The sequence below is a fragment of the Acomys russatus genome, chromosome 29 (genome assembly GCF_903995435.1).
Source record: "Acomys russatus chromosome 29, mAcoRus1.1, whole genome shotgun sequence".
Taxonomy (NCBI): domain Eukaryota; kingdom Metazoa; phylum Chordata; class Mammalia; order Rodentia; family Muridae; genus Acomys; species Acomys russatus.
Window position 1 is genome coordinate 20,210,940 of NC_067165.1, and position 17,434 is coordinate 20,228,373.

The following is a 17,434-nucleotide window of genomic DNA, read 5'->3' on the forward strand; positions in this document are numbered from 1 at the left end:
TTTTTTTTCGGTTTTTCGAGACAGGGTTTCTCTGTGTAGCCTTGGCCATCCTGGACTCACTTTGTAGACCAGGCTGGCCTCGAACTCACAGCGATCTGCCTGCCTCTGCCTCCTGAGTGCTGGGATTAAAGGCGTGTGCCACCACGCCCGGCTCTTAGCCTGCCTTCTTATAGCCCTGGGACCACCAATCCAGGGGTGACACTACCCACAGTGGTCTGGGTCCTCCCACGTCGAGCATCAACCAAGAAAATGCACCACAGGCTTGCCCACAAGCTAATCTTGTCCGGGGGACATCTTCTCAACTGAGGTCCCGTCTTCCCAAATGACTCTAGCTTTTATTAAGTTGACACAGAACTAGCCAGCACAGCTTCCAAACAGGGATAAGTGAACAGAGATAACCAGGGCAAGACAGTGGAAGAGCTTGCGTTCTTCGTGGCTCTGATGCCTGTTCTTTCTGGGGGCGCAGGTTTGACTGTGGTGGTGTGGTGTACACACACAGTTATTGCCTTGATGCCCAGCTGGGGGTGGGGGTGGGGCACCTTGATTTGAACCATTTCATGTCTTCCTCTCAAAGTCCTAGGCAGCACAAGTGGTGCTTCCTCCATGTCGCAAACACTGAGACTCAGGGGTCAGGTAACCTGACCGGGCTGCGGCTGGGCAAGGATTTGGCCACACAGCTTGTTCTTAACCATCTCTCATTGCCTCCAGGTAAACATCATATTGGCACAATGGTGGGGCTGGGAGCCTGCAGCCTGACTGGAGTTACCCTGATCCTCTTGCTGCTCCCCAGAGGTAAGTCAGGAGCTGGGGAGGAGGATTCAAAGGGAGACACTGGTCCCCAAACTGCTGTGTTCCAGACCCTGGGAGTGTGGCAATGACCAAAACAGCCAAAGCCTCTACATCACAGAAACTAGAGGTATCAGGTCTAAGGACTCTAATTACAAAGTGGTGGGGGAACTCCAGGATATAGCCTGGTTCACCAGAATGCCCACATGCCAACCTGGTGAGAGAGGGTCAAAAGGGCACCATGAGAGGAGGGGCACAGCAGGTGCAAAGATCCCCACATGGGAGATATCGTGTTGTTCCTTCAGGGACAGACCCGGTGTCTGTGAGCAGAAACCACAGTCTGAGCTGACACAGTGAGAGTGAGGCTAGGGCCAGGCCAGGGGCTACGTGAAGGATCTGGCAGCATGTACTGACCTGCCAGCTACTGTTCTGCACAACTGTGTTAGAGCACCTGATTGTCTTAGCTGGGCGATGGTAGCACACGCCTTCAATCCCAGCACTCAGGGTGGTAAAGGCAAGCAGATCTCTGAGTTCGAGGCCAGCCTGGTGTACAGAGCGAGTTCCAGGACAGCCAAAGCTACACCGAGAAACTGTCTCAAAACAAACAAAGAAAACAACCACAACCAAAAAAAAATTTTTTTTCCAGTGACACAAATGTAGATAAAGGAGGAAAGCAAACCTGAAGCTGACTCACCACACACAGGCATTGAGACGTATTGCCAGTAGTCAGGTCCTCGACAATGCCAGCTGCCCGGCCACAGGACACTGGAATGTGGCGGAGATGGTACAGCAGCCCACGGAACAGAGGAAGTTACTTTAGAGTGGAGGGGTAATCTCTGGATTTATCAGAGTAGTGGTGGCATTGGCTAGGATAGAGGGCTATCCCGTAGGAAGCTAACCCTACTGTCCCACCCTACCTCGGGGCAGTGACATGCTAGGATCCTTGCAGCTTTGGGAAAATGCCAGACAGAATGTAAGCCGTGGCTGAGCCACTCTACAGGGACAGCTCTGGGATCTAACTGGTAGAGACTGGTTTGTTTTTGCTTTAGTCTCCGTTCGCTGATGAAAGAAGTAAGGGACGTGGAGTCCCAAGTACATATAACTGGGGTCACTAACAATACGTAAGGCATGCAATCTAGCCCAGGCTCACACCCGTCACACCAGCCTGCCTTTGCACGCAGACACATGCCTTTGAAGTGGCACAATCAAAATGGGCTCTTACAATCAGATTTGAACTTGAGAAGGATTGCTGTGGCCTTGGGGGTTCTTATCAGTCTGATTGTGGCTTTCACCACCCAGTCCCTCCATTGTGGGGAACTGGAGCTGGCTAGGAGGACTATACTGCATTCATGACTGTGTTCAGGGAGGACATGAGAGGGGGTAGTCACATTATGGGGAGGGTGTTTACACCACAGGAAGTATTCACACCACACATTCACACCATGGGGCACACCCACATGATAGGAAGTGCTCACAGGCCAGGGAGTATTTACACCGCAGGAAATGTTCACACTGTGGAGAGCGTTCACACCATGGGAAGTGACCAATAGAAGTCAGGAGCTGCTTTTCTCTGCAGAACCCATAGAAAACCATTTGCCGGCACATGGTTCTCTCTCTCTCTCCCTATAGTACATCTTGCAGGCCTCACACTTACTCTTCATGTTTAGTACAAAGGTCCTGATAGGAGGGTAAAAAGACAGAGGCGGGCTCTGAGGTTAGGAATCCAAAGGTCTGGACATGGTCCATGTTGGCCTGGCAAAAGAATCCTCCAGGGCCTACCCTCTACCAATTCAGGTCTGGAGAGCTGCGGGCATATCAGGATCTCAACCCCCGTTGTCCGCCTGGGGGACCCTGTCATAGCCTCCTGCACCCTCAGCCCAAACTGCAGCAAACTGGACCAAGAGCCACAGATTCTATGGAGACTGGGAGATGAGCCGAACCAGCAAGGAGACAGACAGTGGCACCTGCCTGATGGGACCCAGGAATCCACCATCACTCTGCCTCACCTGAACTACACCCAGGCCTTTCTCTCCTGCTTAGTGTCATGGGCCAACAGCTTCCAGGTCCTGGATCAAGCTGAGCTTCGGGCAGGCTGTAAGTCCCTCCACTTCCAATCTACTTCCAATGCCCCAATGCCCCTCTGCTAAAACCGGGGAGAGCTAAGAGCTCACCTTTTGGGAGTATGATAGAGGGTATGGTCCTTCCTGTCAGGAGTTAGTGAGCCCATTCTCCAGAGGAGGAAACCGACATCTAACGAGGACAAGTCACTTACTGAAGTCCACACCCCACAGTGGCCCTTGTGGAACCACCTGTCTGTGTGGCTGTTCAGCAAGCTCAAGTTTCTTTGTTTGTTTGTTTGTTTGTTTGTTTTTGAGACACGGTCTCTCTGTGTTAGCCTTGGCTGTCCTGGAGTCACTTTGTAGACCAGGCTGGCCTCGAACTCACAGCAATCCGCCTGCCTCTGCCTCCCGAGTGCTGGGATTAAAGGCGTGCGCCACCATGCCCGGCTCTCAAGCTCAAGTTTCTTAGCCATAAGAGGGGCTTACTTCCAGCTCCTCTTAAATCTGCTTCCAGGTTGTTGTTTTTTTCCAAATTGAGCAGGATGGTATAAGGAACTGATAGAACCAAGGTGCGAGGGCACGTCTTTAATCCCAGCAGAGGAAGGTGGATCTCTGTGATTTTGTTTTTTGCTTGTTTGTTTGTTTGTTTGTTTTCTGAGACAGAGGGTCTCTGTGTAGCCCTGGCTGGCCCTGAACTCAGAGATCCGCCTGCCTCTGCCTCCTGGATGCCTGGACTAAAGGTGTATGCTCCCACCACCCAGAAAATGCCTCTTGCTCTCTGCCTCTCAGGATCTCTGTAATTTTTGAAGAGAGCTTGCTCTACGTAGAGAGTTCCATGGCAGCTAGGGCAATATAGTGAGACCCTGTCTATCCCATCCCCTCAAAAAGCCATGAGATGTAGTCCCATCGTAGAATACATGCATACTCAACATGAGCAAGGTTCTGGGTTCGAATCCTAGCACCACACCAACCAATAACAGAGCCAGGTATGGAACCACACTTCTGTCTAGTCCTTGGAAGTTGAGACAGGAGGATGTGAGTTAGAAACCAGCCTGGACTTATCACGAGGCCTATATCTCCAAAAGAAGAAAGCAGTGAGCATCTCAGCTGCCACCTGCATGAATACATATGTGAGTGCCCTTGACATAGAAAGTCACTCAGCTGGGGTGTGAGTTACTTTTCTATCACTATGACAAAACATCACAACCAAGGAAACTTATAAAAGAAAACATGTAATTGGCCTGAGCATTCCAAAGGGTCAGAGTCCATGATGGTGGAGCAAAAGCATGGTGACAGAAATATCTGAGAATTAACGTCTTGGATAGGAAGCAGGAGACAGAGAGGACTAACTGGAAATAGGACAAATCCATTAAAAACCCCAAAGCCACCTCAATTACACACCTCCTCCAACGCACTTCCAAAAACGGTTCCACCACCTGGGAACTAACTATTCAAACAGGAGCCTTTGGGGTTCGTTCCCAATCAAACCACCGTAGCCCTTAAGACTCCTAGGAGAACTGGGGTAGTAGCACATGCCTTTGATCCCAGCACTCTGGAGGCAGAGACAGGCAGATCTCTGTGAGTTCAAGGCCAGCCTGGTCTACAGAATGAGTTCTAAGACAGCCAGGGATACACAGAGAAACCCTGTCTCAAAGAAAGAAAGAAAGAAAGAAAGAAAGAAAGAAAGAAAGAGAAAGAAAGAAGAAAAAGAAAGAAAAGAAGCCCAGCAGAGAGCAGTTCAGTCACTTGAAGATCAAATGACTAACTAAACCAGAATAAAGCCAAGGCTACACAGTCACTGATAAAGGAGCCACCAGGGTACTAAGGATCTGAGATTCCTGCCCCTGTACCTGACAGTGACATAGCTGCCCTTACAGGTCCACACTGCAGAAAGAAGAGCCAAAGAAGTAAGGCCACAGATACACATACATGTGCATACACACACACACACACACACACACACACACACACTGTGCATGCGGGCAACTAACATTCTTCCCTCCCTATCCAGATCCTCCTACCAGCCCCTCCAATCTGTCCTGCCTCATGTACCTCATCACCAACAGCCTGGTCTGCCAGTGGGAGCCAGGCCCTGAGACCCACCTGCCCACCAGCTTCATCCTAAAGAGCTTCCAGTACGTAAGGTTTCCATGTCAGCCCCTTCCTCCAGGTCCTGGGTTGGGACACAAGTCCCTGTGGGGGTCAGGAGCCAGAGGCAAAGACATGGGAAAGAGGAGGAGAGGGAGAGAGGGAGAGGAAGGGGGGGGGGACAGCCTTGCTTTCTTCCTCTGCTTGGCACCAAAGCCCCGGCCTGTTGGTAGGAGCCGCGCTGACTGTCAATACCAGAGGGACTCCATCTTGGACTGTGTGCCAGAGGACAGGCAGAACAGCTGCTCCATCCCCCGGAAACACTTGATCCTGTACCAGAATATGGTTATCTGGGTGCAAGCGGAGAATGCACTTGGGACCAGCGAGTCGCCAAAACTGTGCCTTGACCCCATGGATGTTGGTGAGTGACCCTTGGTGTGAGAAAGGGGAGATATCCCCAAATTGGGAGACCCAGAGAAGCACAAGGAGGACATGGCACAGACGAGGAGATTTTAGAAGACCCAGAAGGAGGCAGAGAAGAGAGAAATGGCAACCAAAGGCTGGGGAGCGTGTTTATTCTTTTATTTACTCATTCATTTTTCTTTTCTTCTTCTTCTTCTTCTTCTTCTTCTTCTTCTTCTTCTTCTTCTTCTTCTTCTTCTTCTTCTTTTTTAAGATCTTTATTTATTAAGTGTGCAGTGCTCTTCTTGCATGTACACCTGCAGGCCAGAAGAGGGCATCAAATCACATTATAGATGGTTGTGAGCCACCACGTGGTTGCTGGGGATTGAACTCAGTACCTCTGGAAGAGCAGTCAGTGCTCTTAACCTCTGAGCCATCTCTCCAGCCCTCTCATTGGTTTTTCAAGACAAGGTTTTTCTGTGTAACACTGTCTATCCTAGAACTCATTCTGGTTTTTTGTTTTTTTGTTTTTCAAGACAGAGTTTCTCTGTGTGGTCTTGGCTGTCCTGGATTCACTTTTGTAGACCAGGCTGGCCTCGAACTCACAGTAATCCACCTGCTTCTGCTTCCCTAGGGCTGGAAGTAAAGGCATGCACAACCACGCCTGACCTAGAACTCACTCTGTAGACCAAGCTGGTCTCAAAAAGTGCCACCACCACCACCTGGCTTGTTTGTTTGTTTAGTTATTTATTTGTTCTGTTTTGTTTGAGACAGGGTTTCTCTGTGTAGTCTTGACTGTCCTGGACTCACTTTGTAGACCAGGCTGGCCTCGAACTCACGGCGATCCACCTGCCTCTGCCTCCCAAATGCTGGGATGACAGTCGTGTGCCACCACGCCGGACTTAGTTAGTTATTTATAAGAAGAGTGCATATATATCATAAGGCATATGTGGAGACCTTCTGGAGTAGTTCTTTCCTTCCTCCTTGATGGCAGAGTCTCTCTTGTCTCTGATGCTGCCCTTGACTCCGGGCAATATGGCCTGGGAGCTTCAGAGTCATTTTCCTGTCTCCACCCCACAGTTAGCCACAATAGTAATGGTCTTACAGATATGCACCGTTGCATTGGGCTTTTTGACCTGGGTTTGCGGACTGAACTTGGCTTATCAGGCTCACCTAGTTAGCTAGTACTTTTACCCAGTGATCCATTCCGCCAGCCTTCAGCTGATTTCTCAACGTACCTTCACCTCGTGCTAGGCTGTGGAAGTCCTAAAGATACAGCAGTGAAGAAGCCTCAAAGTCCCACCCTCAGACTATTGTAACAATTTAGGTGGCAGAATAAATAAAACAGGATGTCAGGTGGCTTAAGACGCTGACAGCTAAGTAGACCCTGGGAGGAACTGAAGGAGCCAGCCTCTGGATGTCTGGAAAGAAAATGCTGGAAGCGGACGTAACAACCAGTTCACAGTCTCTTAGGCATGTCTTCGCCTAGTAAGAAATACAGATATTCATACCCAGGCACAGCTAGAGATATGGCAACACAGAAAAAGAGACTGAAAGAGACCCAGGGAGGAAAAGGGAGCCAAGACAGAGCCCTCCCCACGAGGCAGGGAAATGTTTGACAAGCTCATCCCTTGCAGTGAAATTGGAGCCTCCCACGCTGCAGGCCCTGGACCTCAGCCCTGATAGAGTCCCACACGTGCCTGGCTGCCTGTGGCTGAGCTGGAAGCCGTGGGAACCCAGCAAGTTCATGGAGCAGGAGTGTGAACTCCGCTACCAGCCGCAGCTTGGAGGAGCCAACTGGACACTGGTAAGTCCGAGAACAATCTCCAGACGGAGGTAGGGGGCTGAGAGAGGACAAGTTGGATTTAGTGTCACCTCCCACACACCAGGTGTCCCACCTGCCTTCCAGCAAGGACCAGTTCAAGCTCTGTGGGCTCCAACAGGTCCCAGTCTACACCCTACAGATGCGATGCATCCGCTCCCCTCTGCCTGGACTCTGGAGTAGCTGGAGCCCTGGCCTGCAGCTGAGGCCCACCATTAAGGGTGAGAAGCCAGGGGTGGCCATCAGAGCTCAGTCCAGTCCCCAGGACCCCTCCCCATCAAAGCCCCTTTATCTCATCCCGTCTACAGCCCCTGTCATCAGACTGGACACATGGTGGCAAAAGAAGCAACTGGATCCTGGGACAATAAGTGTGCGACTGTTCTGGAAGGTGACTCTCTGAGATTCCCTCATTGCCACCCTAACAAGTTAGGGCTCAAGACTGCAGTGTGTTGGGGGGGGGGGCGCTGGGAGGCAGTTTGCATAGCCTTTTACACATGCCTTAGAGCTGGGTAGTGGCCTTGGTGAGAGACTACAACGCACGGCTCTGGGGTCACCTGTGCCCCAAAGGGTCCAGTCAGAGAACAGTTAAGCAACTGCTGATGTACTAACTGGCTTCTTCCTTCTTCCCTCCTAGATCTTGCCACAGGGGAAGGGGAGGTGGGGAAAGAAAGGACTTAGGGCACAGTTCCTATGGCCAGTCCATGGCTCTCAGGTACTGACCAATTCACAATGAACGACACAACTCCCTCACTATGTTCTTCCTCACACATCACAGCCAACACCCCTACAGGAAGACAGTGGGCAGATCCATGGCTACCTGCTCTCCTGGAGTTCCTCAGCTCAGCAAGGGCAAGGCATGCACCTCTGCAACACCACAGAGCTCAGCTGTACCTTCCACCTGCCCTCAGAGGCCCAGAACGTGACCCTCGTGGCCTACAATGAAGCAGGGACCTCTCTACCTACTCCAGTGGTTTTCTTGGAGAACAAAGGTAAATGGGGCTGGCAGCCGAACAGTGGGCAGCAGTGTGAGAGTTTGAAGGCTGGACTGCCTAGGCTCCTGTCTAGGCCAACCACTTACTAACACAGTGGCTTGGACAAGTGACTTCCCTCCCTGTCCCCTGTTGTCTCCAGAACCAACTTTGAGCCAACTTCTAAGTTATTGTTGCTAGCCAGAACTAGGTTAATCTGGGAAAATATTCATACCTGCACAGAGAGAGAGAGACAGAGACAGAAAGACAGAGACAGAGACAGAGAGAGAAGCTAAAAGAGTCCCATTTACAAAGTATGTGTGTGTGTGTGTGTGTGTGTGTGTGTGTGTGTGTGTGTGTGTGTGTAAGTATATTAACAGCTGGCAGACAACCTTGTGTCATTCTTCAGGTGCTGTCCACTTTGTTTGGATACAGGATCTACCACTGGTCTGAAACTCGCTGAATAGAATCTACCCCGGGGGGGGGGGGGGGGTAAGGGGTGGGTGCTGGAGAGATGGCTCAGCGGTTAGGAGCACCGTCTGCTCTTCCAGAGGTCCTGAGTTCAATTCCCAACAACCACATGATGGCTCATAACCATCTATCGTGAGATCTGGTGCCCTCTTCTGGTGTGCAAGTGTACATGCAGGCAGAGCACTGTCTATGTAATAAATAAATCTTAAAAAAAAAAAAAAAGAAGCTACCCCAGGGATCTACCTTCCCGGTGGTGGGATTATAAATGCCATTGGCCTGTTCCATTTCTTGTTGTTTCCACGTGGATTCTAGGGATCAAATTCAAAACTTTATGCTTGCCTTATCAACACTTTATCAATTAAATTATCTCCCCAGCCCTGAGCTCTGTGATCTTTAGGAAGCCTCTCAGCTCCTTGCATCTCCCATCTTTACTCGTTGATAAAAAGGGAGACCACCTCCATGGGGTGACTGCTAGAGAACTCAAGGAATCATATCCATCAAGCTGACTAGTACCAGGAAGTATCCCAGGCCAGCAGCCTCCGTGCTCGCCTTGTTCTATGCCCCTTCCTCTAACTCACACCAAGCCTCTATAAGGTGTGTGTTGGGGGGGGGGGTTGTTGTCACTTTACAAATGAGGACATTGAGGCTCAGATGTTGACATACGCTGGATCACAGGCCTATCGGTAGCAAAGGCAGGATTTGGATCCGACCGTCTAGCCTTGAGGCCTACATACTTTTCATCCTCACTCCTATTTCCCGCCTTCTCTCCAGGTCCAGCTGTGACCAGCCTCCATGCCATGGCCCGAGACCCTGGGAGCATCTGGGTAGACTGGGAAGCCCCCAGCTCCCTGCCTCAGGGCTATCTGATTGAGTGGGGCCCGGGGCCCGACCACAACTACGGCAATAAGAGCTGGAGGATCGAAGCTGAGGGGAGCATCACTGGAATTCTGTTACAGGGTGAGACGAGCCTGGGACGGGGAGATGGGCCGAGGGACAAGACCAGGGAACGGAGGGGGCGGTGTGTACCTAGAGGTAGCAGGGGCAGTCGGAACCTCCCCATATAGACGTAGCCTCCCCAGCTTTTTCTGAACACTTCCATGGGGGACACTGTCCCTCTACTCTAGCCAGATCCCGTCTTTGTCTAGCCCTGTTCGAATTCTCTGCTCCTCTTTCCCTTTGTGACGTCCACCAAGTGAGCTAAAAGAAATCTCTGAGATTAGCCCCACGGTCAACCTCACACCATGCAGAAATAAAATTCTAAGGCTGGATAGCAGAGGTTAGCCCTCAACCGTAATGCCTTGCTGTTTTCTCTCTGCAGACAACATAAGTCCCTTTCAGCTCTACGAAATCATAGTGGCTCCCCTGTACCCAGGCACCGTGGGACCCTCCGCACATGTCTATACCTACTCTGGAGAGAGAGGTTTGTCTACCAGCAGCCTGTTCCCAGAATCCTCTCCTCTCTCCCTGACTGGGCCCTAGCGACTGGGAGTATGAGGAAACGATACACTTTTACTACTGGCCTCAGAGAGCGATGTTTTCCATCCCGGCTTACTTACACTGGGCTCCGCAAAGCTGGGAAGAATTCAAGATATGGGGTAGTTGACAGGAGCGGTGAATTTGAGAGAATCAGGGAGGAGGTTCACAGAATCAATCCAGGGCTCCCACAGAAACACTATGCCGCATCTGATAGAACTGAACAGAGTACCCGGCATGCTTCAGAGGATCAGTGAGAAATCAGACACCAAGTCAGGTAAAACCAGGGGTGACAGCAATTGGAAAGCAAAGATTGCAACCAGACAGAACTGGATTCAAACCCAGGCTTTGCCTCTGGGAGCCAGAAAGGGAACTCAGATGAAATCCTGGCAGAGGGTGGGGTGGGGCTCTGGATAAAGGGGTGTATACCTCTGACCCTGGCCACTCTGACAAGGTAGGACTGTGATTTCAGAGCCATGAGGTGAGATCTCCTGTATCAAACAAACAGAGTGCCTTCTTGGAAAGGCTCTCTCTCTTTTCTTTGCTTTTCTTTGGGGACTTTGTGTTTGATTTTTGTTGGTTTTGCTGTTGTTTGAACTCATTTATTTTGTGTGCCTGGGTGTACATGAATGGTTGCGCCCACGCCAGAGTGCCTGTGGAGATTAGAGGGTGGCTTTGTGGAGTTCCTTCTCCCCTTCCACCTTCGCCTGGTGTGCTAGATAGTTTTTATCATCATCCTGACACAACCTAGAGTCACCTGGATCTAGCAAACCTCAATTGAGCCAATGCCCACACCCTACTGGCCTGTGATTACATCTATGAGAAACCGTCTTCACTGATGACTGATGTGGGAGAGCCCAGCCCACTATGGGAAGCACCATCCCTACTTAGGTGGTGGGTATGAGCTGTAATAAGATGAGCAAGCCAGAGAGCGAGCCAGCAAGCAGCATTCCTCCACGGCATCTGCTTCAGTTCCTTCTTGAATTTATTCTGACTTCCCTCAACAATGAGTTATGACTGGAAGTGTAAGCTTGATATAAACCTTCCTCCCAAAAGTCACTCTTGGTCATGGTCTGTATCACAGCCAACAGAAAAGCAAAGCAGAGCATGAGGTTCCATGGCTTGAACTCAGGTCTCCAACCTTGCAGGGCAAGAAAGTTACCTGCCGAGCCATTTTGTTGGCTCCTCTTATATTTGTTCTAGAACAGGGTCTTATACCATAGCCCAGGCTGGCCTCAAATGCACAGCAACCCTCCTGCCTCAGTCTCCAGAGCGCTAGGATTATAGACACTCATAAGCACAGTCAGCCCCTTGAGATGTCACTTCTCTGTCATCTATAGTATGTCACAGGTCCTGGGTCTAGAAACCACTGGAGCCCAGTCAGGTTCAATAGGTTCAATCAGTCAGGATCATACCAGCACTTCTACCTCCTCTCTCTCTCTCTCCCTCTCTCTCTCTCTCTCTCTCTCTCTCTCTCTCTCTCTCTCTCTCTCTCTCTCTCCACAGCCCTTCCTCATGCTCCAGAGCTACATCTGAAGCACATTGGCAGGACCTGGGCACAGCTGGAGTGGGTACCCCAGACCCCTCGGCTGGGGATGATACCCCTCACCCACTACACCATCTTCTGGACCGATGCTCGCAACCAGTCCTTCTGTGAGTCTATCCTTAGCTCCCCACAAAGCCCAGGAGGCCTGAAAGGGGTGTTCCTCAGCCAACAGAGAGGTGTTTTAGCACCCTGAACTGACCCTGTGCTCCACCTACAGCCACCGTCCTGAACATCTCCTTCCGTGGCTTTGTCCTGAACCACCTGCAGCCTGCCAGTTTGTATCATGTCTACCTCATGGCCACCAGCCGGGCAGGCTCCACCAACAGTACAGGCCTCACGCTGATGACCATGGCCCTAGGTAAGTGGGGAAGCTGACAGTGATGGCTGTTGGGAGAGTGCCCCACTTTGTCTCCAAGAAATCCGGGGGCTGAAGAGATGACTCAGAGGTTAAGAGCACTGGCTCTTCTTCCCAAGGTCCTGAGTTCAATTCCCAGCAACCACATGGTAGCTCACAACCATCTATAATGAGTTCTGGTGCCCTCTTCTGGCCTGCAGGCACACATGCAGGCAGGATATTATATAAATAAATGAATAAATAAATATTTTTTTAAAATCCGGATTTTGCCAGGTGCACTGACATACATCTATAATCTGAGTTCTAAGGACACAGAGGCAGCTGGAGCCCTGAGATTGTGAGCCCATTCTGATCTACATAGAGAGTGTCAAGCCAGCCAGGGCTATACAGTGAAGCCCTTCTCTCAAAATAAAAAACAAAACAAAAAAAACATGATTTTAAAGGGAGGAGAGGAGATTATGTAAATGTTGTAAATGTGGTTTTATTTTTATTCTTTTAAGTTTACAAAGGAAAAACCTTGCTGGGTGGTGGTGGCGCATGCCTTTAGTCCCAGGACTCAGGAGGCAGAGGCCGGCCAATCTCTGAGTTTGAGGCCAGCCTGGTCTACAGAGTGAGTTCTAGGACAGCCAGGGCTACACAGAGAGACCCTGTCTCAAAAACAAAGAAACAAAAGAGAAATCTTAATTTTGAGAGTACTAGGGGCCTGCCTTAAGATCTCCTGATCTGGGCTGGAGAGATGGCTCAGAGGTTAAGAGCACTGACTGTTCTTCCAAAGATCTTAAGTTTAATTCCCAGCAACCACATGGTGGCTCACAACCATCTACAATGAGATCTGCTGTCTTCTTCTGGCCTGCTGGATCATAGACAGGCAGCATACTGTATAAATAATAATAATAATAAATAAATCTTTTTTTTAAAAGATTCCTGATCTGAGAGGAGGCCAGGGGCCCTTCCACAAACCCTCACCTATGAGAGGAAACCAGCCCTGCCCATTATCCCTGACTTACAAACTCCTGCCCATGGCCTGTTTAACCTTTCCAATTTTCATCTCTTTCCACACAAGAAATGTTTACATAATTCTAGATCTGCCCACATACACAACATATCTAGATCAAACACTGATCATAAACCATACTTTTATATTGAAACAATTCTTTGGTATGCATATAGATTTTCATTTATTAAAGATCAGAGCAAATCTACATACTTGGTGACATGGATGTGCTTGCTTCTTTTTACACAGATAATTAAATGTTGACTGAATGTTTGGAACTGCAGAGCAAAGAGCATCTTCAACCACATTCAGCATTTTTCAGAGTTAATCAATATTTTTGAATTTTACAGTCATCAATGCTGGGGAGAACACATTGCATAAATATATAGTGCCAAATGGGCCATTTCAGAAATTGTTGGAAATTCTGACTTGATCCCAAATCAGAATTCATCCAACAATTTTATTTTCTTTTGTGTGAAACTCAAGTCAGCAACTTGAAAAGCAATTCTTAAAATCAATCATTTTAATATGACACAATCCAATCATAGACTAACTTAATGTCCACATGCTGAGAAAACATGGCAGAAAAATATTAAAAGCCTTTTTTGTTTTGTTTTGTTTTGTTTTTTCTTCAGCCAGGCATGATGGCGCACGCCTTTAGTCCCAGCACTCAGGGAGGCAGGGGAATCTCTGTGAGTTCGAGGCCAGCCTGGACTACAAAGCAAGTCCCAGGACAGCCAGGGCTATACAGAGAAACCCTATTTAAAAAAAAAAAAAAAAAGGCTTTGCTTCCCAGAATTAACCATTATGTTCCTGTAGTGGCAGAAACCTTTGTATGTACAGCAAACACACTGAGATTCTGGGCTTCCTAGCGTACAATAGTCTTGAATCTGAACTAAGGTGTTTTAGGCAATACATGATGATATTGTGTGAGGTGACAGTATGCATGGGCAGGGTCTCTCTGTGTGGCCTTGGCTGTCCTGGAACTCACTTTGTAGACCAAGCTGGCCTCGAACTCTGCCTCCCTGAGTGCTGGGATTACAGGCGTGCACCAATGCTTCTGGCTTGGTTGTTATATTCCTTTTTTTTTTTTTTTAACAAAGATTTATTTATTTATTATATATACAGTGCTCTGCCTGCATGTGTGCCTGCACACCAGAAGAGGGCATGAGATCACATTATAGATGGTTATGAGCCACCATATGGTTGCTGGGAATTGAACTCAGGACCTCTGAAAGAGCAGTCAGTGCTCTTAACCGCTGAGCCATCTCTCCAGCCCCAATTGTTATATTCTTTAGAAGCCTTTTACTCCTGCCAACATTTTACCACCCCCCACCTTCAGTTCCGCTGTGGAAAAGCCACACGCTAACATCATCCTTCTTTCTCCCACCCTAGAGACAGAGCTACACATTTTCCTGAGCATACTTTGCATCCTATTTTTCTTCATCTTCTGTGCAGCTTCCTGGTGCTTGTGCAAGAAGAGGTGAGTGACTTCCTGTTACCCAGGGGTGTGGAAGTCCCTCCCTGCCTTCCTAGACTTCCAGGCCCCAGTCTGGGAGTCTGGCCTCCCACCTCTTCCCCTCTTCAGCTGCCAGATGGCAAGCTGAGAGGGCATGCCTGACCTGAACTTCGCTTGTCCCCTTCTCCAGCAGGAAGAATTTCTTCTGGCCAAATGTGCCAGACCCAGCCCACAGCAGCCTGAGCTCCTGGGTGCCCACCATCATGACAGAGGTAATCACAAGACAGAAAGGGATAGAGACTGTGATTGGCAGGCAAGGCACTAAAGGTCGCTAAAGGGATGGCCTTCTGCCCTTCAGGCACACACCCAAGCCCCAACTTCCCCACCACACACTCTGCTTTGGAGAGATGCAGGCCTGAGTTTGACCTCACTATGCAATGGGTGCATGGGTGTTGCAGCAGGGAGGGGGTATCACATGTCAGGCACATGCCAGGGATGTATCTAGTGCCAAGCAAGTACAGCCCTGTATGCTCTGCCACACAGCAGCAAGGGAGACCCCACAATTTGTTACAGTTAACTTATTTGTGCGGCCTAGGAAGCCAATAACTGACACAATAAGACTGAGTTGTATTTTTAAAGTTGCAAGCACTAAGCTGGGCAGAATCTAAACTGCTACTTATCTAACAATAAACTAATATAGACTACTCTAATCCTCATAACCTACATATATCCCAAGCACTTGCCAATCTGATCCTTCTCCGGTGGCTTCTCTCCCCCATCTGCCAACTGTCAGCTGTCAACCCCTCCAGGCTCCTTCCACCTCCCATGGAAGTCCCGCCTTCCACTTCCTGTCCTTCTGCACAGCTGATTGGCTAAACAGTGCTTTATTGACAACTGCTACATCCACTCAAGGCATTCTTCCACAATTCCCCCTTTTAGTCTAATAAAAAGCCCCCCTTTACCTATACATTTATATTATTACACATATATAAAGTATACACATATATATACAATAAACTATATACAGCAAGAAGAACCCTGAAATGATCAGAAATTACATTAGTGTTATACTTATAGTGTTTTGCTATCTTCCGCCCCATCAGTGACTTGAGAAAAATGCAGAGAGAGAGATTGCCTCATCTAAGGAAGGTACAATGTGTGGGGCAGACATTTGGGAGAAACCATGCCTCATTCTGTATCCCCGTATTTAGGAAATCTTCCAGCTGCCCAGCTTCTGGGAGTCCGGCTTGCCACCGATCACCAAGATCACTGTACTGGAGGAAGACAAGAAACCAACTCACTGGGATTCCAGTGAAAGCTTTGGGACCAGCAGCCTTCCAGCCCTGGTTCAGGCCTATGTTCTCCAGGATGATCCAAGAGCAATTTCCAACCAGTTCCAGCCCCACTCTGGCACTAGTGACCAGGTCCTTTATGGTCAGGTGCTGGAGAGCCCCACCAGCCCAGGAGGAGTTCGGTACCTTCGCTGTGACTCCACTCAGCCCCTCTTGGGGGGCCCCACACCCAGCCCTAAATCCTATGAAAATGCCTGGTTCCATTCAAGACTCCAGGAGACCTTTGTGCCCCAACCTCCAAACCAGGAAGATGACTGTGTCTTTGGGCCATCGTTTGATTTTCCCCTCTTTCAGGGGCTCCAGGTCCATGGAGTTGAAGAATAAGGAGGCTTCTAGGACTTGCATCTTTTTCTCTTTCTAGACAGGGTTCCTCTGTGTAGCCCTGGATGTCCTGGACTGGCTTTTTAGACCAGGCTGGCCTCAAACTCACAGTGATCCACCTGCCTCTGCCTCCTGGGTGCTGGGATTACAGGCGTGCGCCACCACATCTGGCCAGGACTTGTATGTTGATGAAGGCCCTAGTCTATTTAAAGGAGAAGGGCTCTCCTCTGAGAACTACTAACCCTGGGATAAGCAGAAAGGCCCAATGTGTATCCATCCCTGGCCCCTAGTACCTCTCCTTCACCCCAACCCCCTCAGGCTGCACCCCAAGGTCACCCTCGCACTCTAAGGTCCAGATAGATACTGCTTCCAACACACCACTCACCTTCTGTTTTTCCTATAATTTCGGGCTGTTAAACTGATTTTAGGTTTTGAGTTGAGGCTGGTGTTTTCAGAAATTCTTGTCAGACATAGTGGTTCAAGCCTATCATCCCAACACTTGGGATGGAAGACACAGGAAGGAAGATTGCAAGTTCCAGGCCAGTCTGGGCTATGTAAGGAGCGCCTGTTTAAAACAAAACAAAAAACAAAATTAAAAAAAAAAAAAAGCAAAAGCTAAATAAATATTAAACATTTTAAAAATTAATATCTTTATTTTATTGGGGACGGAGTTTTGAGTCCGGGTGAGCTGCTAAAGAAAGACCCCAAGGCAGTATGCAAAAACCAAAAAGAGCATTTATTCCAGCATGCTGGGACCACCTCTCTCCTCTAGAGGGCGACCCCAAAATGAGCAAACAGGCTCAATTTATAGACAGAGGGATTTGTGACAAACTTTAATTGATCGGTTAGAAGTGAGTCAAAGTATAGGAGGGGATTCAGGATTGGCTGCTTGTTTGGTTACTGGGGACTTTTTGGGTCATTGAGATTTTGGCTCTTACTCAGGAATTGCCTTTTTATTTGATTGGATAGGGCCAGTTGTGTTCCTTACCAAAGCCATAAAGTAATAAAAACATAGTATCTGGTCACTTTGACCTAGATGCTGATTGGCTGCCCATGAGCTCTCCATGAGTTGCCATAAGTTGTGGTTTTTCCAGGAATTTTTAGAAACTTGGCCTAGTTAGGCATAGTAAAAACCTGAAGCCTGTCATGGAGTTGGACTAGTCAAACAAGCTGAGAACTTGGGGAGTCTGGGATCCCTGGGGGAGGGTCCCCTCAGGAGGCTCTCCGGCAGAGGTCAGCATGGGGATCCTGGGAACTGAACTCAAGGTTTAATTGTAATCATATGAGCTTTCTATCCACCCCAGCTCTAAATAATGACATGGAGGCATGTTCATTTA

General features: G+C 49.1%; 1 protein-coding gene across 1 annotated transcript; it reads left to right on the forward strand.

Annotated features, from left to right (window-relative positions):
* The first annotated feature begins 444 nt into the window (after positions 1-444).
* On the forward strand, positions 445-16,112 carry Csf3r (colony stimulating factor 3 receptor). The gene is given in 15 exon segments (XM_051172050.1): positions 445-792; positions 2,581-2,880; positions 4,858-4,981; positions 5,168-5,355; positions 6,974-7,143; positions 7,226-7,379; positions 7,467-7,546; positions 7,934-8,147; positions 9,369-9,554; positions 9,916-10,017; positions 11,577-11,723; positions 11,834-11,974; positions 14,361-14,448; positions 14,615-14,696; positions 15,636-16,112. Coding segments are annotated over 15 exon segments (2,688 nt in total). The 5' UTR covers positions 445-557.
* Positions 16,113-17,434: the final 1,322 nt, after the last annotated feature.